The sequence below is a fragment of the Verticillium nonalfalfae genome (assembly GCF_003724135.2).
Source record: "Verticillium nonalfalfae strain VnAa140/NRRL 66861 chromosome Unknown scaffold_67, whole genome shotgun sequence".
In the NCBI taxonomy this organism is placed as follows: Eukaryota; Fungi; Ascomycota; class Sordariomycetes; order Glomerellales; family Plectosphaerellaceae; genus Verticillium; species Verticillium nonalfalfae.
In genome coordinates this window covers 72,394-98,936 of record NW_021167292.1, presented here as the reverse complement: position 1 = coordinate 98,936, position 26,543 = coordinate 72,394, and the positions used below count along the sequence as shown (strand labels likewise).

Here is a 26,543-nt window from a genome sequence, read left to right as displayed (position 1 = left end):
TTGGCACCTCGGCGTCGGCACGACATCCGGATGTTCAGTGCAAGGTACGGATTTGGTGTGCAACTGGTGCATCAGTTCTTGAATGCATGCAAAGACGTCCCAAGTGAGCTGCCTGAATAAGCAGGTGACGCAAGTTCATCTCAAAGTGGAGGCAGAACGAAATCATGGTACTCCTCGATAGGGAATCTTCGTCACATCATCTGCTGTACGGGCCGGCGCACTTCTCACGCCAGGACATCCAGGCCGTTAACCCGTATTTGAAATCTTTGTTGATGCTGTAAAGATACTCAACATACGTTATTCTATTACACCAGAGTTCGACAGAAGATATGATGGTCAGTCGTTGTACATTGCAAGAAGCCGGACAACTTTCCAGCCTACTTTGCCAAACTCATGACAGTATTCTCCGAGGCGATGAACACGCAAAATATCACTGGGAGAGTTGACCAAGCTGTCAAATTTGTGACTTCCATAATCGATACAAGAACTGAATTTGGTGACATCTCCTGTTTTGAGTCCTACTATATCACCGAAGGACATGATGGAAGACTGTTATGGGGCTTGATTATTCTGATATCCTGGTTTTCATCCACCGACGTAACTCGAGGACAGTCCCAGGCCAACTTCAAGACATGTAAGGCTCACGGGAGTGATGGAGAGCCCGAACTAAGGTCTCCTGGATGGAGACACAAGTTGTTCCCAGCAGGTGAGGCCTACTTTTCCACGGGCGAACTCAGGGTGCAAGTGACATTAAAAGTCAAGAATATGTATGTAGATGTGGTTCAGCTATCGTTTCGACCGTTCAAAAATGCTTTGTTGATATTATCAGTCCGTAAAAAGTATATCGACAAGGAAAGTAATGATACAACCACGCCAGAAACCAGGCGATCAACGATCCGTGCGAGTTCTTGGAGCCCCCCATCACTCAGTCGGCGGCACTTCAGACTTCGATGGCAATGGCCTGACTTCGACCCGCCTCCCATCATTCCACCTCTTGTCCCCCCAGTCACCATAATCATACTTGAGATTGACAAATGGAAGCCTCGGTTCGGCACCTTCGTACAGACAAATGTCCGCCCGACTCAGCAAGAAGCTCGCCTCCTTAATCTTGTCGACGGGCACACCATCCTTGGACCGTGGCACGAGGTCCAAAACAAGATAGCGGCCTCGTCCCTTCTCGTCATCCCTCCACCTCTTGAGCACGTTGAAGCGCAGGTTCGACAGCATGGTAGGCGTTGGCGGATCGGCGTTTTCACTCAGCAGCGTCAGCAGCGGATCATCCTCGCCACCGCGGCCCTCGGAGGGCATGGCACCGCAGGGAACCTCGACTGTTAGGCGGCGCAGGCGCTCGGTGGCACGGCCCTCGACGTAGACGATGCTGAAGACTAGGTCGAGGGGTAGACCTGTGTTACTGGGGACAAAGTCGCGTGAGCGCACAGGGTAGACCTTCAGGCGAAACTTGGGCCGGTTGGCAAACGTCTCGTCAAATGTTGGAGGGTCAGGAATTGGGGCGGAAGCCGCATCAAAAGCGAGTGAATTTGGAACCTGCCTGGCGGCCTCTGCGTATTCAGCGACGAGTGCTGCTTCTTGACGAGGTGACGGGGGCCTTGGACGGTGCATCGGTAATGCGCCGGACCAGACGCGCTGAGGGAGGGGCGACAATTCAGGCGGTTGAGCCCGTTTGGCCTCAGGGATGGAGAACTGAAAAACGGTGGGCTTCCTTGTTGAGGTCTGCCTCGACAAGTCGCCAATGTCAAGTTGCAGGATGGGATCGTTGAGTTGCAGTGCCAGCAAGGCCGAGGTCGCCCTCGTGTCAATGAATTCGTCGCCGAGGCCATCGCGCAGGCGCTTCAGCTGCAGGTTCGCAAAAGCTTCGACATGGAGGGTGCGTAAGTTCCAGTCGAATACGGGGGCGGTGTCCGTCGGCTTGAAGACCTCGGGCCTGCCCAGCGGTAGCCTGCGCTTCGCCGGCTCTTTGACCTCGGTGGCGGTGTAGATGCGCCGAAAGTTCACCGTCAGATCTTCAGTAGTCAGGGAGCCGCCGATGGTGAAGCACTGTTGATGGGGTGGCAGCGTGAAGGTGATACCCTCGAGCTCGGGTGGTGCCCGATCAAGCAGACAGAACATGGTATCAGGTGCGAGCCGCTTCTGCAAAAGTATGGGCTCCTCAGGGCCTGATGAACTTGCAGATGCAGCCCCTAGCGTTGAGCTCTTTGCATACTTTACGCTGACAGTCATATCCGGGAACTGAGCCAGTAGTACAGAGCGCATGAGAAAGCCGAACTTGGGCATTTGAACATGACCCAACTTCTCATCGGGGGTCCTGAGGCGTAGGTTCACGGCCTTTTTGATGGCTGCGCGGCTCTCATCTGCGGAAGGCTCGCTGGCCCAGTGGTTGGCAAGACTCAAGGCGCCGTCGATCAGAGCATCGCTCCAGTTCTCGTCAAAGTAGCAAAAACGAAGCGTCTCCTCAGGCAAGTGGGATGGTTCAACCACGAGATAGTGGGCGGGCACATTGGCGAGGTGAACCTTATCAATGATCCACGAATAAACGTAGGAGCTGTCCGTGTTGGTCGGCACATTGTGCTCGTTATAGAGCGTGCCGTCAGTCGCAAGAGCGAAGGATGCTGCAGCGGCGTCGGCGTGCGCTGATGTCCGAGGTGCCATGTGCTGCGAGCGTCGCGACGTATCGATGCTGCCGTGCTTTCCATCCGTGACCTGCACGTCATTGTGTTCAACGTCCCATCGGCGGCCGCTGGCGGTCGTGGCGGCCTTAATAGCTTCCCGATCACTCTGCAGTAGGTTCCCATTGAGGTCGTTCAGGCCGCGGACAAGGTCAAACACATGGGAGACTGTCTCTTTACGAGACGCATACTCGCCGATGGCCATGTGAACATCGCGCTTGGCGGCACCCTGAGATTGTGAGTCGATGGCCATGCGCAGGCGTGAAAGAGCGACGCAGAAGGCTTGATCACCCATGGCCAATGTCTTGCCAAGCTGCCAGGCACTGGCGTAGGTGAGGTCCATCACTGATATATCTGGGTCGAGGATCTGAAGGTCGGTGCCAAAATTGGACTGCATCACAAAACCCTCGCGCAGCGGGTGCGGCACAAAGGTCGGCGTCAAGGGTCCTCGCACCATAGCAGCCGTTTCTTCCCCTGTTACCGTCCGATGACGCACGAGCGTGTACCCGTCTCTCTGACGCTGCTCGACAAGGTCTTTGACTGAGGGCGATGATGGCATGTCAGGTCGGTCTTCTGGCAGCTCAGGCCGCGCAACCGTTAATGTATTGCCGAGATGCGTCAAACGGGAAAATGAGCTTGCGTCTTCGTTTGAGGGCCTACAGGTATAAGTCCAACTGTGAAGACTGAGAAGAGCGGCATGCGTGACATTCTCCGAGAGAGGCAGCGTGATGTTATTTGGCATATCAAGGGATACGAGGTGAACGACCATGTTCGTCGGCACTGGGGCACCGATGGGTCCTGTACGATGGGACAGGACGATGCTGAAGAGGGCTTCGAGAGACTTGGGATCCGAGCCGAGCTCAGACCCGGCGGCCGCCATACCGTCGGTTGCCACTTGTCGAACGTGAGCGAGATACTTGTGCTTGGTGTTGTCGAGAGCCGTGACACTGCCTGGCTTGCTGAAGAGCGGCACGAAGAGGCTCTTGGGCAGGAAGATGACATCAATGGGCTCTGCTGTCTCCCGTGCGTCCTCGTCTTTGTCAAACGATATAGCATTGCAGAGACGGGAATTTTCGCCGAGCTTGGGGATTTGCCCGGCACTCATGCGGACAGCCATACTTTCATTCTGTTTGCCATCGACCTCTGTGGTCACCGTCGCGAGAAGGCCGGCGAGGTCGGCCGGAGGGAGCTTCAGCTCGTCGACGGCAAAGGCCAGCAGTGCAATCCACGGCGTCAGGCGACGAGGGTCTCCTTTTTCGTCCTTGTCTGAAGCATCGTCAGGGCTATAGGCAGCTTCTCGTTCCCACGGGAGATGAGGGTCCTTGAAGCTCATGTGAGGCAGCACTGTCACCTCGGCCATTGCACCAGGGGCTGGAAACATCGAATCAATGCACCCGACAGGCAAGTTGAACTTGGGTGCGACGACATAGAGGTTCTGCGACTCCTCGGCGATGGCATCTTCGCGGCGCTTGTCTTTATCGGGTCCCTCGGCGGCTTTGTCGGGGGGCGCTGAAATAGTTTGACTGACTTTGACAGTGTGCAAGCCGCCTTTGAGCGAGGGAGAGTAGAACGAGTAGAACCGGGCCTCGCCGGGTAGAATGTCGCGAGCGACACCTGAGAGGATGCATTTGGCGCGGCGATGCGCCAACCGCCTGTGAGAGGAGACCATGGGTTCTTTGCTGCTCCGTATGGGGAATCGCTGCTATTCCGCAGAGATATGGAAAGGAATTTACCAAGACGATTTGAGGGCTGGGTTTAAACTCGGGCGTGTGGCAATGCTGTCGAGAGCATCGTGAGAAAGATGACAGGCAGAGCAAGCCTCAGGAGCTCGAACACCAGGGAAGCCACCAGAATCACTTCAGTGGTCGATATACGACAGGCCTTGGAAGTATTACCGTGTATAGAGACTTGAGGCCTGACCATGTGTGCAGAGACCATATTAAGGCATCAGTTCGATCTGACCGGCTGGTGCAGGGGGTCATTTGTGGTCAAGACGGCAAAAGACCCCCTGCGCGAGAGGCTACCGAATGCATTGTCGCGTCGTGCCGCGCCATGTGCCATGTGCTTAGCACGATGCCACCACCAGAGTAAGGCATGGGCTGCGTCCAGCTGCCCAAAGGGCAATCTATCGTATTCCGCTTCCCGCTTTTAGCCCAGTAGGCTTCTCAATAGAGACAACCCCTCCCTAACCCCGGCCTTCAGCTGTCGTTGAGCCGCGCTAGTGTTCCATTCAGAGTCATCGTCAGGCCTAGGCCCTGGAGTTTGCCTCTCGGCGGACAGTTGTTGTGGTTGTACTGCCTCCACTATTAATTTTCAGCGCGCCATGTACATGTAGAGCATGTTCTCAATGAGGCAGGCCTTGCTTGGTATGAAGACCAGTGAGGGTAAATTGGAAGAAATGGTTTCCGAAAAGCAAGGAGACGGACCCGGTTTCTGCAAGCGACCCATGGTCGGCTCCGTGGCATCATTATTCCTCGTCGCTTAGCATCGTCGAGATGTTTTCCAAGGAAGATCTTGGGCGAACATTATTAGGTCTGAATACCAGTGGGTCACCTCAAGCTGGGAGGAAATCGCAGCTACAGACAATAGGTTCAGGATGTCAGGGAACTCGTTTTCGCGGAAGGGAAGTATTCGTTGCATATTCAATAGGTCTTTCCAGGAAATAAGCTGCTTGAGGACTTGATCGTCATGTGTCTTCGAAGAATATGCCGACGGCTTCACTATCACGTCTCCGACTTCTTTTCACGGCCCACCATCATGAGGTATCCCTCCAGTGCTGTATACGGCCCACGGTCAAATCTGGCCCGCTCGTCCTCAGCTGCCACCGGCAAGGCCATGTATCTCTCGAGCGCTTCAATCGGAGCTGGCGACGCCACGGGACCATCACTGGCTCTTCCACCATCGTCCTCGGCCGAAGGGTGTTTTGCTTCCCCTGGGTAATACGGCTGCAGCCATGCCCAGTCGCCGCCCGCCACAGCCGGAAGTCCGACAGCTCCCTCCTCGTGCTTCACGTCGGGCAAAGTGACAGCAACATCTGGCGCAAGCTCACGATCGTCGACAAAGTTTGGAACGTCTTTCGTGACAATGATGGGGCCAGCGTGGAAGAAAGCTTTCATCCTCGCGAGGGCACCCTGCCATGTCCACGGCGGCAACGACAGTTCACGCACGGGCAAGATCCCCGAGTATACGTGGAGCGGTACAAACGGATCCGTGAGTGCTCCAAAGACTTTGAGTCGCGCGTTGTGTCGACGTCCATACTCTTCGGCATCTACCACGTTGCGCGGCTCAGGACTTTCGTAGTATGCATTAAGATGCACAAGCTTTGAATGTGCGACAGGCGGGAGGTGATCAGGATCTTCTTTCACCTCGTTTCCGCCAGGCGCGAAGTCTGAACGGATACTCTTGAGCTCGAGCCCAAGGTCTTTAGTATCCTCTGAAGAGAGGCTCTCGCGGCACTCAAAGTAACCCACGAGACCATCAAACCCACGCTGCCTGTCACCAATCTTGACGCCAAATGAGTACTGTTCCTTGCCTGTGCCCGGTAACAACCCATGGGGCGGCTTCCTCGGCCGAGTCTTAGGATTTCCATCCTCATCTCCCTGCTCGCCATCAGCCTGGCTCGCGAGGGCATCAGCTGCCAGTTCCAGTGACCATCCGGCATTGACGAGAGCCAGCGGACGCCCTATTAGCGCACTCGCAAACTCGGCGTAAGCCTCAGGGGCAGCAGCGGCATCCATTTCAGACGTGGACGTCTCGATCATGGTCCAGAAGGCGTGGAGAAAGTTGGGATCGCCCCCGAGCCGTTGCACGAGCAGCTGGAGCTGCTGCATTTCTGGGTTTTCGGGCAGACGGTCGCCGGCTTTAGGTGGCCGGAAGGGCAACCATTCAGGCGAGGTCTGGGCCCCCGATGGTCCCGCGAGTCGAACCTCCCGGTAGAAGGTGCCGTCCGGGAGGAATAGCTGGATGCCTGTGTTGGCGTAATTGATGACCACCCAGCCCCAAATGGGATTCTCCCACTCGTCTGCTGGGCGCCAGAAAGGTGTTGAAACTTTTGAGGAGGGCAGGAGCCTGCCGTTCTGTGTGCTAATACCTTCAGTGCCGTCGGCATCGTCAGTCTTGTCAGCTCGCACAACAAAAGTTGCGTTCAGGCGGGCTTGTTGATTAATCTGAGGCGGAAGCTGCATGAACTCGCATGGTTTGGGGTCCTCATCGCGCACATCATCGTCATCGCCATTACCCTCATCCTCATGACTGAGCTCTTTCCTCGAGAGGCCTTCATCTCTTTCGACAACGTTCGGCTCCCTTGCCGTACCATCTCCTCTCAGCTGCGGCGCAAGCCACTCACCGATGCATGGCCATACCTTCTGCGGGTTTTTGCTCGGCCGTGGATCAATGGCGTGGATGGCCTGGCCGAATTTGTCGATGATGTTAAGCCGTGTGAGGCGAAATTGGCCATGTGTCGCCGGCTTGAATAGTGGTTCTCCCGTAGTGGAGGCTTTCATGGACTTTCCGAACGGAGTATTGTCAGTTTCGATGCCGATACTTCGGAGTTGAGGGGCCTCGAAGCCCCCGTCTTTGCGCTCTGCCTCCTTTATGGGCACTACCTCGCCCGTACCGCCGTGACGCAGATTAGGTTTGATGTGATTGCCCTGTTGCACTGTTGTCAAATGCGCCGCCAGCCCAGCCAGTGGTGCTGACAGGAAAGACAATTGATGAAGTTCGCGAAGTAATTCCTCACGTTTGTGCTTGTCGAGCAGTCCGCTATTCTCCTTGCCCTTCTCTGCGTTCTTGTCATTGTTATTTTTCTCATCTCTGTCGTCCTCCCTGTCCTTCTTATGATCTTGTTTGTCTTCGCCGAGATCACTTGCTGGAGTACTATCAAAGAGTTGTCGGATCTTAGCTTCAAGCGAGAATGATGGCTGCGGTAGGATCAGCACCCGGCCCTGAATCTTGTGTTTATCCTTATTCTTCGTTTCCTTTGCTAGATCTACCTTGTTGCCGTCGATGCCATATCGAAGCCGCTTTGTTTTGAGAGTGCGGCTCGAGAGAGGTGCCAGCGTCCAGAGATCAAACGGCACGTGGTGATACTCGATCTCCCACTCAAGGAACAGTGGGAACCATGGCTGTGTGTTGTTCCAGTTGTCGCGCCAGGGTCCCATTTTGACCTGATCGCCGTTGCGATGCTCTTTTTTGTCGTGGAAGAGCGGTGCCTGCACGTTGTCAGGGAGCGCCGGCTCAAGATCCTCCGTCTGCGGGCGTAGCAAGACAAATTCGTCAACGAGCCGTTTAATTGCTGGTCGGAGTTCCTTCGGCAGCTTGGGAAGCACAATTGTCTCAAGCTCGCTCCATGATGGGCCATCCGTTGCATCGGGCTTTGGTATATCAGGACCTAGCTGTACTGGCTTCGGCTTCTCCAACGCCGTCACCGTCTGAGATTCAAGTCGCATGAGAAGATCATCAAGGTAATCGTACTGCCAACCAGACTGGACGCCGCCAACAAGCAAGGTCGGGTCTCGCTGCTGGTGGAAAGCAGGCCTTGCTCCCGGTTGGACAGTCCTGGGTGTCTTCTCAGGCCCAGCTAATCCATTGATCTCCGCGATGAGATCCCTTCGGCGGTTCTCAAGCTTGCCAACTCTTGTATGCAGGTCTCGCACCCGTGGACCCGTATTGACTTCACGCTGTTTGGTGGCATCCGAGACGAGCCACCACCAAAGAGCAAACATCTCCCATCGAAGCCGGGCTGTGGTACGCTCTACGCCGTCAAGCAGTTTCTGAAGGATGTTCAGTCGCCGAAGGTTACCGAGAACAGCTGGAGGCGCGATGGGGCGATCCTTGTTTCCACCATCGCCATTCTCCTGAGCACCCGAGGCATGCCACGCTTGGCCACCATCGCCACGTAGGTAATTCCAATTATAGAGCAGATCTTTCGCCTGCTGCTGTGCTTCGACACCATCGTCCCGCGCAAGCAGGTGTCGCTCAAGGGCACCAATATACTCTTCAAGTTTGTGCGGGATGCTGTCGACCGGATCTATCTTGCGCATCGCCCGCGCGTACGTCGTCAGCGCGTCCAGAGGCGTCGTGCCAACAGCAACTGGCAAGCTGCTGTTGAGATGTATAGAGAAGTCATCTGCTGGGACCTTGGCCGGTTTCTTATCAACATCCCAGTTAACGTGATACATAGCGCCATGGCACAAAAGCCGCGTGTCGGCCTGTGAACCGAGCCAGTTCTTGAATTCTTTCTCCTGGTCCTTCTTGTCGGCCAACTTTATACGTAGCTTCAACAGTTCAAGACGCCGCCGTCTTTCAAGGCCCTTCCCGAGCGTTGAGCCAGCGAAGAGGTCGTCAGCGGGGACTGAGTGCCAGCCGATAATGTAGTAGCTCGCCTTCGCAGTTACCAGAAACTTGTCCTTCGTATACTCAAAGTTGTCCACAATTGAGAAGACATTGGAGTTGTGCGGCTGGTAGTCAGCGAAGAGTTGATTTGATGAGGCGAGAAGGCTGAAATTCTCGATGAATTGCGGCTTCTTCTTCTTCGATGGCGGAGGTGGTGGCGGCGGCGCGTCAAGAGGCTCCGACCACGATTCGATAGGCTCCTTTTTCCCAATGAAAACCTCAGCCTGGTCTGCCACTGATACGCCTCCGTCGGCGGCGCTAATGAAGGGCGACACATCGACTTGCAGGTCCTCCTCAGGTCCGAGTTCTTCGAGAGTGCGGAGCCGGTCGCTCTCAACAACCCATGCGGTAAACTCCTTGACGATTCCTCGAGCCTCAGGCGGCATAATCGATGCCGGATCGCTGATGTGCCGGATGACGAGCCATCGCGTCGGTGCTTTAGGAAATGAGGGCGACGAGCCCTTGGCGGTCCCAGGCGCACCGCGGTTGTTTTTCTGGTCATCATTCTTGTTGCCGTTGTCATTTTCGACTTCGAGATCATCGAGGCCCCGTGCAGCCCGGGCATCTCGGAAATCCGCTCCTTTTGCGACTTCGGGGCCAGCCGCTGCAATACCGCTGCGGTAAAGCCGTGGCATAGTCCAGTGTAAATAGACACCGACACGGCGCTTTCGCGTCGTGTCGCTCCCAAGATCAGTGAAACGTGAATTGAAGCCCGACGGCCATGAGTTATTCAGGTCAACCGGATTCTGGATATCAGGCTGGATATAATCACGGTCCAGCCGCAAAAATGTGTAGTTGGGCTGGGTTATTGGCGCGATCTTGGCCGCTGTCGGGATTGGAAGCCGTGTCTCGGTTGGTTCGTTGCCCTCTCCAGTGCCTGCAGGTTCAGGAGGGATGCCATCGCAAACCTTTGAATTGAAGACGAAGGCGTCGACTTTGACAGGGATCAGAACAGTCTGGTTGTCTACAGGAGTCGCCATGGTGTTGACGGGGGTGGTGACAGTTTGCGTGTGGGCTTGTATGGCCTTCGCAATTTACTCGACTTGATGAATTTCGATATCTCACTCCGATCCTCTCTCCGTGTCAAGGTTTGTCGGATTATCTTCGTTCGAGTTCGTGGCAACCACCTGTACCATGTGATGTATCGAGACTTCAACGCAAGTTTGTTGGACAGACGGGTTGGACCCCTTGAGCTTCACATTCCTCCGCTGGCAGTGATACTGTTCGGTCTAGATCGCCCCAATATTGCTGCTCTTCAGCTGAGTCCGCATGGCTTATAGTGCCGATCCTGCCCCGCACGCCAATAAGTGTCTTACAGGGATTGGGGGGGGGGGGGGGGTCTGCTTGGTGCTCTTCTCAGACCTGTCTTTGAACCCCTAGCAACCATGTGCGATCTTGTGGCTTGATGCTGGGAGCTGAAAGGAATAGCCCATGCACTTGTCTCGGCTGCAGAACTTATTCCGCCTCCTGCAGGATCCAGGCGTGTAAGGCTACTCAAGCTAAGCAGGTATTGGGGACGGAGCGCATGTCACATTTGCTTCAGAGCTCACGTACAGGTCCAGGCGACCATCTTCACTTAGTTCAGCTGTATCAATCCATTGGAGGTAACAACGCCTCGTAATGAGTGGTCAACAAGTGTCACGAGGAGCGGACTCGGACGGGGTTATAATGATAGCCGAGCATGGTACTTAAGTTCAAGCTCGGGACCTGAGTGGAAATTGAACGATAATCAGAATCAGCTCATGTTCACGTCCATTCTAAGTTTCTCCCAATTCCTTTGACGATACTTCACGCACTCCACACAAGCCGCCCCGATGCCTGAGACTACCCAGCCCACTCCCCGCGGCAAGATGACGGCCATTGCGACCATTGTCAACCCCTTGTCGGTCAATCATGACAAGGTTATGATCTTCTCGAGTAACAAGCATTACATGCTTAGTCTCGAGAATCGTACTATTGGTGGCGACTTCTCCTTTACCATGGGCGAGGGCACCTCGACCCAATCGCCTCTGCTTGCCTATCCTTCTCAGCTAACCGCCATGATCTACAAAGACGCGGTGAGAACTTTTCGTGAAGTCATTCGAGGCAGTAACTGACAGTCGCCCAGGTTGCAGTGTATGGTATCACTGGCACTGAAAAAGAAGACCTAGAGGTCGCACAGCTGAGCCCCGTGTATCAGCCAGATACCAACATCAAGCCGACATACGGCTCGCTAGCGGGATGCGTAGCAGATGACGGTGAAGGCTATCTCTACATGCTTTCGTGAGTGACTAAGATCTTGTTCACTGTACCGGTCAACAGTACTAACATGACCAAGTGATAATGAGCAGGGCAAGTCTCAGCTCCACGAATGGAAGCTGTCCGACAAGGATGACGACAAGCGTCCAATCGCCGCGTCGGCTTTTTACGAAAAGACCAACCTATTTGCGCTGTTTGACCCCGTGCTTAAACTCAAGTGGCTGGTGTATCAGCGAGATGATAACAGTATTTCTCTGTGGAGCTTTAAGAATAAGAAGGGTGAGTGCCTTCTTTTTCCCATCTTGTGGCTCGAACTCCTCGTGACTGAGAACATGCTGATGAGCGTCGCCCAATAGATTGTATCATTAGCGAGTCCAAATACCGAGCTAGGAAGGGCACGCCCCTCACGGCATGCATCGTGCCCGCCGATGAGGCGACGGGCCGCCCCGCGCGCATCTACATCTACTTTGTCAATGAAGACAACCTCTTGCAGAGTGCCAACTCGATTTCCGGGGCCGAACTCTACTTCAACTCGACGGATGAGAAACCGTCGACAGTAGAAGGTGACCAGACTGTCTCGGCAGTCTCCCAGCTGTCAGTATTCCTCGACTACAAGGAGTCGCGCAACATTGTCTTCGGCGTCAAGTCAGGCTCCAAGATCAGCCCCATGCACGAGACCTGGCGAACCAAGTGACTGGATGTGGATGACAGAAATCTAGACCGGGCAATGGTCAAGGCGGCTGGGATGGGGTCTGTGTTGGAGGCACTTCAACGGTATGGGGATGTCGAGATTGAACTCCAGGGAACTTTCGTAGTGAAGGCCAAGTCGAAGTTATGAATCGCATGCACATTTAGAAACCCATAACCGTTGCTTTGGTCATGACTCCCGATTGCATTCGTCCATCTCATATTTGAGCCCAAGCAATGCTACAGTTTCCTTTCCATCCAAGAAAACTAATATTGTGGGAAATATCCCCGTGCATGCTCAGAAATCCTACAAGGTTCAGAGGAAATGGTCGAGTATTCTTTTACCAAAACCGGTAGGCTCGAAGCCGATAGCACATAGTATGGGACAAGATACGAGAGAATGGACGACCAAATGGTAGCAGGAAGTTTCTTTGCCGTTGGCCCCACCAATGGCTTTTCAAAATACCATCATGCATCGGATAGTGAGGCATGATCTCAATAGTCCCGGCGGCTGAGCGTGGCTGGGCAGAATAACGCCTTCAAAAGGGGTTCCGGCCCCTGGAGTCGAGGCCGGCCGGTCCGAGCCGCCTGCCTTGTTAGCATACCCCGCATTTGGAGCTGGAGCTCGATCAGTCTGTCTTTTGACTTTTGGAAGCTGCGAGGTATCCTCAAGTCGTGCTACATGTATCTCTATTCTTCAGGGGTGAGTATGCGTCCAGGGCTCCAGGTCCAGGGTTTCAGTGTCCATGATAGCAGCCTACTCACCTGCAGCAACACCAACACCCCCGCCGGGTCACGTTGCCCAAAGGGGTTTGAACCCCCTGCCCCTTTTCTCCCCACCATCAGGTCAGGGCGTCGGGAGAATGCAGCTGGTTCGAAACAGGGTTCAAGCAGGGTGTGGGTGACGACTTGAGCTGAGGAACGGAACACCATTTGACTTTCACATGGACGTCGCCTGGTAAAATGCCCTGAATGGCTCAAGTTATCTAGCTGACTCAATCGACCCTCAGCGTACTGCCTTGGCAATGACTTTCAGACTCGAGTCGTGGAGAGCTTCGTTGATTCCTCCACCACTTCTTCAAGAAAAAGGCTATACCTACGTCACTCTCGCCGCGTATCGTCAGCAATTCGATCATGGGCGAACGCATCTTCAGCGTAGCCTCCTTCTTCCTGAGCATCAATATCGGTGACTCGTCTATACACATTCTTTACTCACATCAAGGCCCTGACACACCGAAACGCGTTGAGCGCGCGATTCTTCTCGACGGCGGCCGGGACTGGGCAGCAGAGGAGATTATAGATCCCGATGATGACGACGAAGATGAGAGCGGCCCGGCCATTGGCTCCAACTTCAAGGTTGCTGAGCCGCACGACAACATTGCCAGGACCTTCGAGACCATCGAAGACACATTCGTATGCCGGGGTCCTGCAGTAGGAGGCACAAGCAAGAAGAGAAATCTGCTACAGTTTGATGCGATTGTCGTGTCACACTGGGACTCTGACCATGCTGACGGCGTAATGTGGACGCTCTGGCGCGATATCCGGCGGCAGAACAACATAGGAGTTCCTCTTGAAAACATGCGTTTGCAGAGAGCCAGGTACTTAGAAGATCCGCCAGGTGTCTTCACGCCAGTGACCTTTTTCTATGCCCCGACATGGCGGGCCAACAAATACCACGAGAAGATCACAGGGGATGGCAATAAGTGGTCGACGAAGTGGGAGAAGATGTTCAGAACGACGGGCGACAGCCTCGCCGGACCGGAACTCGGTGATAATCCAACTATGGAGGTTCGCATCGACAAGACGGATGTGTGGGCGCCGAACTTACTCAGGGTGCGCATTGGCGCCGCAAACCTCATCGGTCGAAACTTCTTCTCGCATAGTGACCCTATCGCAACAGCCATGGAAAGGATCGAGTCCGTCGACATGGCGCAGCTCATGGAGCGTGTGCCGCCCGAGACCCCAAAATTATACGACGGGGAGACCGCTGTCGGGCCTGTTCCAGGATTTTACTGCGTCGCCGTCAATTGTCGCGTCCTCGGGAAAACGGTGCTTCCACAATTGACATACAAGAACAAAACCTCCATCTGCAATCTGGTCATTTGGAACGATGACTCTCGCCGCGTTACGCACTACCTGGCGGGCGATGCCAACTCGGAGCTTGAAGAGGCCATCGTTCAATGGATGAATTACAAGTCGGATGATAACAAGAGTGTCATGGTCGCTAAGATGTCGCATCACGGCGCAAGTTCGTCGAATCCAAGATCGTCATGGGCGCGCCTCAAACCGTACCGTGTCGTCATTTCGGCTGGTGATCACAAGAGCTACGGACACCCACGTAAGTTGTAGTCTATCCAATTCAACACGCTCACTGAGGCTAATGAATCTATACTGAAGGTTGGGAGGTACTTCACGACATGTTCTCTTGGTACCTGTACAACACATCGTTCGTATTGAAAGCCAAATTTCCGTTGTATCTCACACAATATCCCTTCTATCTCAAGTCAGGCGCCGTCACGAACAAGCCAGCAAGCCTCGATTTGGTGGAAGACGTCTTCAAGGCCATGGGTGACAACTGGGAGGCGATGGATCAGCTAAGGGTCTCTTTGAACATGGACCGCATGGCTCCGTCACTTGCCCATGTCTTGCTCACATTGAAGAATCAGACAGATACGCAGAGGCGAGATTGGATTTTTGGAAACATCCGCTCGATTCTGCTGCCAGAACTCATCGGCAACATCCATAACTTGGAGGGCGATTATGACCTGGGCGGCTTACAATACATCCACATTGACAGCGACGCCGTAAATGAACCCTGGCGCACCAGGTCGGAGAATAAGTATAAGCTTTTCCCACCAATGGTCATCTCCAACGCATGGGACTTTCACTTTAAATCATCAGAACACCATTCACTAGGATGTTCGACCGTTTCTTTCTGCGACAGGCGACTTAGCTGTGGCTCAGATGCTTCCTGGGATCTCGTCGAAGAGCCCCATCTCATAGTGCCCGAGGGATCAAAGCTTGCAGAAAGAGGAGGCGGCGGGGACAACGTCACCGTCATCAGCAGAGAAAGCTGCCTGTACCCATTTCTCCTATTCTCAGCCTCCCAGCAGATCAAGCTGCAGAACCGACCAGAGCCTGGGAAGGAAGTCAAGTTCACCGCGGACGATGAGTGGCAGGCCTGGCTGAGGCGTATTCTTGGTGCATCGGCTGCCGTGCTTAAGGTGACATTTGCCTCGTGGCCGCCTACGACCAAGGAGTTTGGCGACTACGAGATGGAGGCTGCTTGGAATGCTGGAGGGAAAGAACGAAAGCTTGTTCTGAAAAGTAAGGGCGCCGCCGTTGCGCTCGGTGTCGACAATCCGGCCCTCGCAACTATGTTGACCATGACGAGAGTTCTTCCCTTCGCCGTCACGGAGCCAGTCGCAAGCAGCTGGACGCTCGGCGAAGTAGCCGATCACGTCAATTTCAGACATGGCAGCATCATCGACCTCTTGCGCGATGTCCCATTGATAATGACTACCGGCGACACCACACGCAACATCATCTGGTTTGAGGCTGGCACTGCTCATAACACAAGCACGCGCCTTGAATTCACAGTACCCAAGGACAAATATGCTCCGTTCAAGGAATGGCTTGACGCTGATGCCAAAAAGTTTGACGTGCAAGAGATCACTGTCATCGCTCGACGTGATGCCTCCTTGTCGTACAACGCCAAGAAGGATAACATCGGTTCGGCTGGCGCACTCATATTCCGCATCAAGCTCATACTTTGCGGAGCAACATTCGCAGCGCAGGTTGAGTTCACATCTGACGACGTCAGGATGCGGCTCCAAAAGGAACCTCAGCCGAATGGAGGCACGTACGAGGCGCTGGTCGATTGGGCTGTGCAGACACTGGGGATCAAAGGATTTGAATGCAAGTCCTGGACAGAGGCAGCTGGTTCCTTTCTCAGTGGTATCAGACCGCGATCTATTGACATGACGCTTACCTACAAAGACGGCAAGCTAAGAGGCATCGAGCATGTTGGGTTTGTACTCCAAGTCGAGGTCAGCAGGGGCAAGAAGGTGACTACCTTGGCGCCCAATGTCGATGAAAGTATTGTCTTCTTCATCACATATGCATGGTCAAGGACACAATCGTCCGTGCTCCGCGGCAAGCTCTGGGCTGGTGAGTGAACACTTGACCCTGTATAATCGGTTTCCACTTGATCAGTGCGACTTTTGCTGACGGCACGCCTGAGAAGCTCCCAAGAAGAGACTCGAAGATACATTTGCAAGAGGTTTGCCCAAATGGGAAAGCTATCTCCTCTTACAGCCGGATATTGAGGGCCATGCCCTCGACCACATTGATCTGAAAGCTTTACTCAGCCTTGAATCGTTGCCGCCAGGTGTTCCCTCCGAGGTTAGAGGCGCCGAGCTCCAAATTGATTCCGAAGGCATCCAGTTCACAGGCCTGCTCGCCTGCAGCGACCTGAGCGACGACTCGAAGGTCCCCATGCTCGCGGTTGAGGAGCTAGAGCTGAGCTGCCGCATGACGTGGGCTGATAAGACGCCGCGTGTGTTGGAGATGAGGAGAAAGGGAGAGCCTGATCATGTACAGGTCTTGACAGCAGAGGGGGCAACATGGCGGTTCTCCCTTCGAGTTGACATGCTGCTGATGCCTATGGGCGAGAAGGTTGATAATGCATCATCAGATGGCTTCGATGCAGCGGCTAGGATCCGCGGCGAGATCAACTACGGAAGCAAGATGGGGTGGCGGCTACTAGCGCGTATCGATCAGCTCAAAGTATCACATCTTGTGAGCTTCTGGGACCGGGACTCACGGGACGGGGCTATGTCATTGCTGAAGGACTTGCGTATCGACTATATCGAGCTACGGTACCTGTACCTGGCTGTGAGCAAAGCGAAGACCAATACAGCGGAAAGGGCAGGCGGAAAGAGTTTCAGGTTCTTAGGCGCCCTTTCGTTTGGAGATCTCCAACTCCGACTCAACTTCAACCATGACGGAACACAGTGGCAGTTTGGTGCCAACCTAGGGCTTAAGGATGACGCCTCCGGCAGCGCGACCGTTAAGACACTACTGGACACAATCATGGGTGTTGATGCCCCGAAACTACCAGACGTCATTGCTGACGTTGTGCTTGCAAAGCCAGGTAACGAGAATGAGATTCTTGGTTTCAAGTGCGCGCAGGTGAACGTCGCCGGGAGCGGATCTGGTGGTTCTGGTGGTCGAAAGCTCATTGTGTTCACGGCATCTGTACACATTTCGAGCATCAGCCTGACCTTTGTGCAGTGGCGAGACACGTCATGGCAATCGACGACACCCTCGAAGCGCATCATCAAAGTGTCGATCGGTGACATGGGCGACATCGATGCGCCGCTGGTGGGGAAGCTGAAGCAGCCCTTCGACCAGCTCGTTTACATGTGGGTGAGCGACAAGGCCACAGCTGTGGTCGACAAAGCCGCGAAACCTGGTGTCACCAAGGGTGACCTTGACGCGTTGCTGCCCAGGCTTGAACACGACCAGGACAAACTCTTCTTTAAATCCAACAAGGAGCCAAGCGCTATCAAGCCGAACGAGATTGTCATTGAGCCTGGATCGCACTTTATGGTTGTCGCAACCAACAGCAAGGGCCTACAGGCGGCGGTGCTGGATTATCGTTTCAACCGGCCCAAAGGCTCCGAGAAGAAGGACAGACCGAGCGGCTGGGATGATTGCGACGAGTGGCTGATTGAGGACGGTGAACAGAATGATGAGGACGTATCAAAGGCTGCCTTCAAGGTGTCGGCTGGCCCGCTCGTGTTCGAGAACATTGGACTGAAGTACATCCAGGAGGAGAACCGTCTGGGTGTGGTTCTCGACGCAAGCCTCCTAATGGGGCCCATTGGTATATCATTGATGGGTTTCTGTCTGAGTTTGAAGCTAGGCGAGGCTAAGTCTTCCGATGCTGAACATAACAGTAGCAGTCGCATTGCCCTCCCAGAATCCCATCCCTCAGCCCTACCTTGTTCGACTCCTATCATCCGCGCAGCTCACAATACTGTTCAGCACATCGATGGCTGTCAGCTGCCCCAACAGGTGACCGACTTCGGTCTTCCTGTATCCAGCCCCAAGGTTGATCTGGCAGGTCTAGCCATCTCCTTTGACCGACCTCCTCTGACAATCGCCGGAGGCTTCGCGAAGACAGAGATGAAGGATGGAGTCTACTATGCCGGCGGTCTTATCATCGGCTTTGAGCCCTGGATGATTCAAGCCGTCGGTGTATATGGAGAGGTAGCAAAGCCCTCACTTCCGTCGCCGCAATCGCAGCGATCGGGGTTTGTGATGGAGGCCGGGGAAGATGACAAGAAGGATACCTTCACTATGGTCTTCATCATCTTCAAGCTCAATGGGCCCTTGTTCACAATCGGCTTCGCGGACATCGCCGGCCTTACTGGCGGCGCCGGGGTCAACAGTAATGTTCGCCTGCCGAATGCAGCCACTGTCCTTGACTTCCCGTTCGTTAAGCCACGCGGAACTGATACTTCGGGCGGGCCTCTCAAGGCTCTTAAAGGCCTCCTCAAACCAGACTCGGGAGAGCCATGGTTCACTGCTCGGGAGGGTTCTTTCTGGGTAGCGGCGGGTCTTCGAGCCACTGCCTTCCAAATGCTAGCGGTCGATGCTGTTGTCGTTGTCCAGCTCAATCCGGACGTCCAGCTTGGCATCTACGCTGTTGCCGTATGCGATGTCCCCACGCCGGCTTCACCTATCAAGTTTGCCCATGTTGAGCTCGGCATTGCCTGTACACTTGATATCGCTGCCGGAGTGTTCAAGGTTGAGGCCCAACTCTCGCCGCAATCTTTCGTCCTTCACGAAAGTTGTCATTTGACCGGCGGCCTCGCCCTCTTCTCCTGGTTCGGCGACAGTCCCTATGCCGGTGACTGGGTCATGACCATTGGTGGCTTTCACCAAGCGTTCGATAAACCTCTCCAGTATCCTCGACCCCCTCGCCTCGGCATTGCTTGGTCTCTCGGGGAAAATCTGCGCATCACTGGCGAAGCCTACTTCGCCATCACGCCCCGCGTTTGTATGGGTGGTGGCCGCCTACACGCCCAGTTGACACTCGGCGCGTTGTCCGCCTGGTTTGACGCCTTCCTTGACTTCCTTATCAATTACCGGCCCTTCTGTTTCGCTGCCGTCGGCGGTGTATCTATTGGAGTTCGTTTCTCTTTGGACCTCTGGCTCGTCACTATACGCATATCGTGTGAGATTGGGGCGACACTCACTGTTGCGGGGCCACCTATGGCTGGTACTGTCCACGTCGACTTCTGGGTCTTCGGCTTTGACGTCGATTTCGGTGACAGGGCTGGCATGGCGAGACCTGATCGGCTATCACTCGGTGATTTCAAGGCTTTGGCTCTCAAATCTGCGTCCTCCGGGGTCTCGGTGCCTCTGGCTAGCGGATGGTTGGACGTCGCCAGTGGACAGAATGACGACGACGACGAAGACGACTTTGACAAGGAAGAAGCGCCGCCAAAAGCATTCCTATTCAACTGCGTGGGAGGTCTCGTTCCCGAAGGCAGCGACGCTAAGGGCCCAGAGGCCAACGTCTGGTATGAGGATAAACCAGCGAAGATGTGGCTGGTCCGCGGAGGCGAGCTTTCCTTCTCAATCACTACGTCTTTTGCCGCCAGTGACGGTGTGCTTTTCGATGATCGCAAGGGTGCAATCACGCCAAAAAAATCGGTCGAGATTGCAGATGCGCAAAAGAAAGTCTACGCTCTCCCCATGTGTCTTCAGCAGACAGTTGTATCGACGATCGTGGTCAGAATTGCACGGGTCGCAAGTAGGTCGAAGGTGGTGAGAACCTTAGGCAATGAGAGAAGTGATATGGAGTGGGGGATACACCCCATTCTCAAGACTGTGCCACAGTCGATATGGGGATATTGTAAGTGCCCTCCTGCCTGTTCTCTTGTCGACCTAGTTCCGTGTCATGGATCGAGTTCTATGAACTGTCATACAACGGGACATGACTTTCAATGGTTCAGTTGTGATTTCAGAGATTGACCAGTACAGATGATCCCGAAAAAGACCCCGTGCTCAAAGGCAACCACGTTTCTGGCCTCCTTGATGGCAAGCCTGCCGATGCACCGCCTCTTGTCATGGGCCTGACAATCGAGCCTCCGAAACCTTACATCTCGCGTGACGCCATACCAAAGTTCAACCTTGTTGAGGACCTCAAGCTCACGGTCGACAGCAAAGGATTCCCCTTCAAAAGAAAGGAGACCGCAAGTCCCATGTGGGCGCCGCGACATCAAGATGGCAGCTGGAAGGATTTTAAGGAGAAATGGCAAAGTCAGCCAGACAACCGTCCGGAGGAGGCCGTACACTTGTGGGCAGAGAGGCTGAAATTCAAAGGCCTGACGGGGTCGAGGCCGAAAGCACTGCTGAAGAGGTTTGATGATATAGTGCCCGCGTTGCCTTTGATTGCGTTGGGAGCGGGAAGTTGAAGGTCTTGCTAGACGAGTTTGTAGTGTGGCTAAGTCACTGAAGGATTCATTAGGAATGTGTTAGCAGGCTTTGTTTCTGGCTGGCTGCTGCTGGATGGTAGACACACTTCATACCGATCCTCAGCATGATACGCGATTTGCCGACCACCATTATGTATACCACTACAACTAAAACACCATCTAAGTAAAGTCAATGTTTCAAAATAGTGGTCCGACTGCTACCTACCATTCATTGTCGCATTTCCTTAGTATCTCACTTGGACATGCCGATCACCAACCCTTTTGAGTACTTCTGAGGCAAATCCGTCCACAGGAGATCCATCAAATTGAGTACCTTAACGTGCACTGATGACTTCAATAGGCGACATGGTAATACCGTTCCGACGATACTCCGGAACCCAGAGTATAGCTTAACAATTGCGACAGTACTCAACACGACAACGGCTATGGAAACTGCAATGTAAACATATCTTGCCGCAAATACAGCTGCCGTCTCCGAGTACATTGCCACTCACGGCTGCCCGACTTTTGCGTTCGTAAGATAGCAGCAGCGAGCAAAGACTGGAACATAAGCTGATGGGCCGTCTCCAGTACGTAAGGTGTAGGATCTTCGAATTTAACATTGCAAGACGAAAACGACGTGGCGAGCTCGTACGCGAGCAGAACATCAACGTAACGGTTCCAGACGCCTTTGTTTAGGAATTATGGGTTGGCTTGGATGCTGTATGTTGCTGTAAATCGATTGTTCAGGACCATGGCGATGTCGCCATGCGTGGACCCCGTGGTCGTCCCCGTATCGTCGAATCCTTGCCAAGCCTCTACTCTGATTCATGGCAACCAAAAGAGTAACCCGCCTCCTTCAGAAGGCCGACTTAAGTTCCGTTTCTCAGCAACCCGTGATCCGTTTTAATCGCAGTACGACCTAAGTACCCCCGCATGAAGACGCTGAAATATGAAGACAAAGCACTCAAGAGGACAGTCCTATCCGTTTTCGTAGCTGAGAATTCCGTTGGTAGCTGGAAGCAGGCTTGTAAACTGCCCTGAGTGACGGCGCGAGCCGTAAGCACGGTCCCGACGTCAAGAGCGCGCTGGCTGAGAGGCGATTTCATAGTGGCAACGGCGACTGCGAAGCAGGCTACGACCGCTTTACTCCAGCCGCGGAGGACGATACTTAGAAACGCCGTGGCCGGTCTTTCGGAGGCAATCCATCTTCAGTGCAGATCGCCGACCGTCGTCTTTCGATGGCCAGGGCCCACCAGAAGATCGCGGCTCCCTCAGAGAATGTGTAAGTTGGAAGGAGATTGACGAGAAGAAGTACGACAGCGAGGATAACAGGAGGCATTACCTTCCACGATGCCACTCTGCTGCCATCGAACGAGAGTAAGAATGACAACCATGGCAGCCACCAGAGCTAAATTAGCTAGAAGGGAGAGGGCTGGCAACACCGGGGACTGAGCCCAGAACCCTGACCTAGGTGGGGCTACAACATCGTGCGGGATGCCGTCTCCGCATGAGGTGACTGGCTCGTCGAGGAGCCCGCAATACTGCGTAGATCCGCGGCAGTCGGCTGGTTTTGCGTTGTCGCTCTGATCAGCGGCAAGCTTTGCTGTGGCGTGTCTTCCATTTTGCACGTTGCGCTAAGGCTTGCGAGCACTCGCAGGAAGGTCACAATTGGCGGCCGGCCGTAAAGCACTTATAGGAAAACGATTGAGAACATCCGTGGGTCATGGTGGCAATTGCACGCCTTCTCCAAGTGACAGACATGTGATCAAACGACCAGGCTGAGTTCGATGGCCGTACCGTGACCATTGGTCCGCTTCACCAGGAATGGCTCCGGCGATGGATGCATAATGTAATGGCAGGAGCAGATCACCGATATACCTGGTAGGCAGTTTACATCAGCAGATTCTCAATGCAATACTGCGGAACAAGTTTCAAGGCTACCACCTTTTGCCCAACCATTCATCCTGGAACGGCACCCAAGATTTAGCCGTGTCCTAGACAAATTGGGTGATTTATCAAGAATACTGGTCTGTGTGGGCATAATCAGGTCCTACGTGACGGAACGTCACCTTGCATTTACATCATAATCAAACCACCGCCACGAAAATGTATCGGAACGATGTAGATGGTGACCCTTAATTAAGGGAGTTTTGAGCATCATTACGCTTACGAATATCAGATAACAGGATAACAGAAATTGGGTTGTAGCAGGTTGTCTAGGCGGCTGGTCGAATCCACCGCCTGTATTAATATGATTAGTGAGGGCGAGCTAACGCCTCTATATAATCAAAGAATCGTACAACATTATTAAGTCTTACACTTAAGCCGTGTTACCCTGGGAGTGGCACGGAGCAGAAGCGAAAAGAGCCACTTTCCTTCCTACAAGAAACATTAAAGCTCTTGCCCTAACAGACATCCGAAGCGACGAGCGCTTAGATGAGCTGGGCGGCAACGAGGACGGCGCCGGCGGCAACGAGGAGGCCGGAGGCGGAGTTGATAACACCAGCGTCAACCTCAACAGTGGTGGGGACAGCGCTAGTACCGTTGCCGGAGGCAGTGGGGACGGAAGCAACAGTGGTGGTGTGCTCGTCGTCATCGGCGGAGGGAGCGGCGGAGTGAGCGGCGGACTCGGCAGCAGACTCGGAGGGAGCAGCGTAGCTGGGGGCAGCAGCATCGGTGGTGACGGCGGCGGCAGTGGTGGAAGGGGCGGCGGGGGCCTCGGACTCGACAGGAGCCTCAGACTCAACAGGGGCCTCGGACTGGGGGGCGGCAGCGGTGGTGGTGACGGCGGCAGCAGTGGTGGTGACGGCAGCGGCGGTGGTGGTGGTCACAGCAGCGGCGGTGGTGGTCTTTGTTCAGGTCAGCTCCATGTTCTGGTCATACAGACCGTGTTTGGAAAAGTGGATGGAACTTACGGGCTCGCGGGGAGGAACAGTGATGGGGGCGCCGAGCTCTGCGGGATACTTTAGCATGTTGTTGATCAAGGGGCTATTCAAGTTTGGGTTTGAATCCACTCACCTGAGCAAAGGTTCACGCCAAAAGCGACAGCAGAGTCGGCCTCGGCCGCGCAGTCATCGTAGACGCAGTCAAGGAAGTGGCCCTGAAGGGAGGTGCTCTTGCAGAAGCAGAGGTACATGTTGGCCTCAGTGCAGTCGAGAGGAGGGAACTCGGTGACGACATTCTGGAAGCAGGTGATCTGATGGGTTGATTAGTGGGCTGTTTAACACTATCGTGGCGGGCCTGAGACGTACAGCGCAGAAGGACTGGGCGGCGGCAATGGTGGCCAGGGAGAGGACGGTGGCGGCAGCGGCGGTCTTCATTGTGTCTGTTGTGGGGGTTGAACTCGAGCTTGAAGCTTGTTGATGTGATGAATTTAGCGGGCTGGAGGGCTAAGAACGAGCGAGTGGACAGAGTAATCAGTGAACGAGAGTGCTGATGATCGGGATGAAGATGGAGGCTGAGAAGCAGGGCGGAGGGCCCGTTTGAGTCTATATACTGGCAGAAAAGCCCTCGCTTCGGCCCACGCAACGCAAGGTACGAGCAGGCATCAAGGCCGCGGGCTGCGACCTGCAACCTGCAACCTGCAACCTGCATCCGTGGCATCGCCTTGGCCGGCCCATCGTTCGGCTACAGATCCCAGGGAGGGTGAAGAACCTGCTCGATTGGCCGTAAGTTGGGCCCGCCGGTTGGTGCGTGGCTGCTTTGGTGGCGGCCGCGATAATTTACGCAATTGAGTAGAGTGGCTCTAGGTATTCGGCCTGGCCCACACGAAGCGAGCTTTGGGCTGGGCTGGCAAGGCCGGGCATAGTCGCTTTAGAGTTATCAGATCATCAGATAATCATTGGGGCACTGACCCCTGAAACCCTGGTCGAGGAATGATGATATCCACCAACAAGTGGCCGGGGACCCCTTCGAGACCAGCCCCCCTACACCTCATCCACCGCTCCTCAGCCCACGGGGTCAGGCCTATCTGGTTCTGGGCTTGCCGACGAGCCGCTGTTCCCGGTATCGGAGGGGCCATGTCTAGCCGCGATGGGCTTATCTTGCCCGGCGCGAAGCCATTTCAAGCAACGTTCCTGGCCTTGGCAGACCGCTCTGTTGGCGGATACGGTCGTGCCTCTGCTATTGCCTCGCTCACATGCGCCGTCACGGCTCAGCTTGCCTGTCAGAGGGCCTGATCCTTGTTGTCGCTTCAGTTTTTCGTCTCTGTTTTCGTCTCTATTTTCGTTCACTCACACACGCTTTCGCTGCCTCGCCCGTGTATTCCGCATGCGTTCCGTGCTGTCCGCTTTGACAAACAAGCTTCTTTTCTGGTATCCTCGGTTTTGAGACCGTGCATATGGGGGCTTGAAGCCATCGCCGGGACTCGGGGCGGAAATACGAGCCGACAGACTTTTTCCAGGGCTTCTTACCAGACCCCTCTGGGCACTACACCATCAACTTCGCCGCAGCCGAGCCGTTCACCCTGGGCATATTCCCTGTTTTTACACCATCAACTCGGATGGCATGCAGTCTGACGGCGGCAGCAATCTTCCGCTCCATTGGGGCGTTCGTCACATCGACATGGGGGGCCTGGGCGTCAATTGCTATGCCGTCAGACAAAGACTTGTGTTGTCAGGTTCTGATTAGATCTGATTGATAAAAATTGTGATTGAAGCTAGCGAGACGAGGCATAGAGCTAGCGAGCTCGTAGCCGCGAACCCCTGGCCGACCAGCATTTGCACCGTGTCAACATGACCGAGTCATCGTCACAACATCACGTACGTCCGTCCTGCCCCTTGCGGTCACATCCCCCTCCCCCACCCACGTCCCCACTCACATCGCCAATTCGTCCTACGCCCTATACAGAAGCGCGACATGACCCTGTCACGGTGCCGCCTAGAAGCACTGCGCCGGAAGCCACGAGATTGGTGCACCCGCCTCTGCAATCTCTTGTTAGCCAGGCACGCGCTTCATTCTCCCCGTCTTGGCCGGAAGCGCCCGAATCGCTCTCTTCAAGGCACTTTTGGGCTCCCTTGCTTCGTGTTGCCAGAGCTTTTGCAGACCTCCGTTCCATGGGGGAAATGACTTACGTGTGCAAATGTCCAGACCATACTGGACGGCGCTGACGGCCGTCGTGGTAGAAGGGCACTCCTTGCAGGCGCAGTCACGGTAGGCGAGGGCGAGGAACGTGCTCTTGCAGAAGCAGAGGAACATGTTGGCCTCAGTGCAGGTCTGCGCCTGAGGAAGCTGCATGGTCTTCTCAAAGCAAGACAGCTATTTAGGTGATAGAAGATGCATTAGCCTGGCATATCTTCTTTTGTCTCCGACGAGAGCCGATGTTGTGATCATGAGGAGGCGGGAAGGGCGGACGGGAGGGGACGGCAGTCATCTGGGCCAGCTTGACTGGGCTGGTGTACTTACAGCACACAGGGGGAACTGAGCCGAGACGGTGGAGACCAGAGTGGTGGCGGCAACGGCCAGGATGGTAGCGGAGAACTTCATCTTGTTGGTTGAATGGTCACGTATTCTCACGTATAGGAAGGACTATCGAATCGTGTTGGTGATGAGGGTGCTGATATGTGGCTTGGATGGGCACGCTTTAGTTTCAAACGAGATGAAACACCCTTCTTATACATTTTCCAAGAGGCATCTTCGGGAGATCATCATGCACCTCGGCCTCCGAACTTGTCGTCCCACGATGCTCGTCAGAGCCTTTGCCTCATGGCCCTCAAATGCCTCAAACCTTGGGGCAAGACTTTTCGTCAACTCGAGCCCGAACTCTGCAAGCCACAGACTGCAAGAGGAAGGATCTTCTGATCATGAGAACTCGCCTGGATGCTTGGCGCCACTCAGGATTAACCTGGGGGCGGCCCGCACGGCAAGTGGTGAGAAGAGTCAACGGCCGCTGGCGGGGCCCTGATCACAACATCCAATAAAATGAGCCTCAACCATCTAATCAGATGGAATCATGGCTGAAATCAGCCTGTCCGTCCGGAAGTGGACAGCTTCCTGCGCCGCATAGCTGACAGGCCCCCTCCTGAGTGATCCATCGTGCCTTGGCGCC

The 26,543-nt window shown here is 54.6% G+C and overlaps 6 protein-coding genes across 6 annotated transcripts; 2 read left to right on the top strand and 4 right to left on the bottom strand.

Annotated features, from left to right (window-relative positions):
- Positions 1 to 921: 921 nt before the first annotated feature.
- Positions 922 to 4,386, bottom strand: D7B24_007915 (uncharacterized protein; the record flags this gene model as incomplete). Its single annotated transcript, XM_028642016.1, has 1 exon — positions 922 to 4,386. A coding segment is annotated over one exon (3,465 nt), but the record flags the coding sequence as incomplete, so codon positions are not given.
- Positions 4,387 to 5,407: 1,021 nt separating this feature from the next.
- D7B24_007914 (uncharacterized protein) lies at positions 5,408 to 10,057 on the bottom strand (the record flags this gene model as incomplete). The annotated part of the gene is made up of 1 exon (XM_028642015.1): positions 5,408 to 10,057. One exon carries the CDS (start codon positions 10,055 to 10,057, stop codon positions 5,408 to 5,410), a length of 4,650 nt encoding a protein of 1,549 aa, XP_028494074.1.
- Positions 10,058 to 10,891: 834 nt separating this feature from the next.
- Positions 10,892 to 12,009, top strand: D7B24_007913 (uncharacterized protein; the record flags this gene model as incomplete). Its single annotated transcript, XM_028642014.1, has 4 exons — positions 10,892 to 11,134; positions 11,185 to 11,339; positions 11,395 to 11,594; positions 11,672 to 12,009. 4 exons carry the CDS (start codon positions 10,892 to 10,894, stop codon positions 12,007 to 12,009), a joined length of 936 nt encoding a protein of 311 aa, XP_028494073.1.
- A 1,127-nt stretch (positions 12,010 to 13,136) lies between these two features.
- On the top strand, positions 13,137 to 21,669 carry D7B24_007912 (uncharacterized protein; the record flags this gene model as incomplete). The annotated part of the gene is made up of 7 exons (XM_028642013.1): positions 13,137 to 13,415; positions 13,593 to 14,340; positions 14,400 to 14,921; positions 14,967 to 16,172; positions 16,246 to 19,830; positions 20,061 to 20,460; positions 21,606 to 21,669. 7 exons carry the CDS (start codon positions 13,137 to 13,139, stop codon positions 21,667 to 21,669), a joined length of 6,804 nt encoding a protein of 2,267 aa, XP_028494072.1.
- A 1,260-nt stretch (positions 21,670 to 22,929) lies between these two features.
- D7B24_007911 (uncharacterized protein) lies at positions 22,930 to 23,817 on the bottom strand (the record flags this gene model as incomplete). Its single annotated transcript, XM_028642012.1, has 4 exons — positions 22,930 to 23,346; positions 23,413 to 23,450; positions 23,516 to 23,693; positions 23,749 to 23,817. 4 exons carry the CDS (start codon positions 23,815 to 23,817, stop codon positions 22,930 to 22,932), a joined length of 702 nt encoding a protein of 233 aa, XP_028494071.1.
- A 1,274-nt stretch (positions 23,818 to 25,091) lies between these two features.
- Positions 25,092 to 25,981, bottom strand: D7B24_007910 (uncharacterized protein; the record flags this gene model as incomplete). The annotated part of the gene is made up of 4 exons (XM_028642011.1): positions 25,092 to 25,102; positions 25,317 to 25,337; positions 25,570 to 25,753; positions 25,901 to 25,981. 4 exons carry the CDS (start codon positions 25,979 to 25,981, stop codon positions 25,092 to 25,094), a joined length of 297 nt encoding a protein of 98 aa, XP_028494070.1.
- Between the last annotated feature and the right edge of the window lie 562 nt (positions 25,982 to 26,543).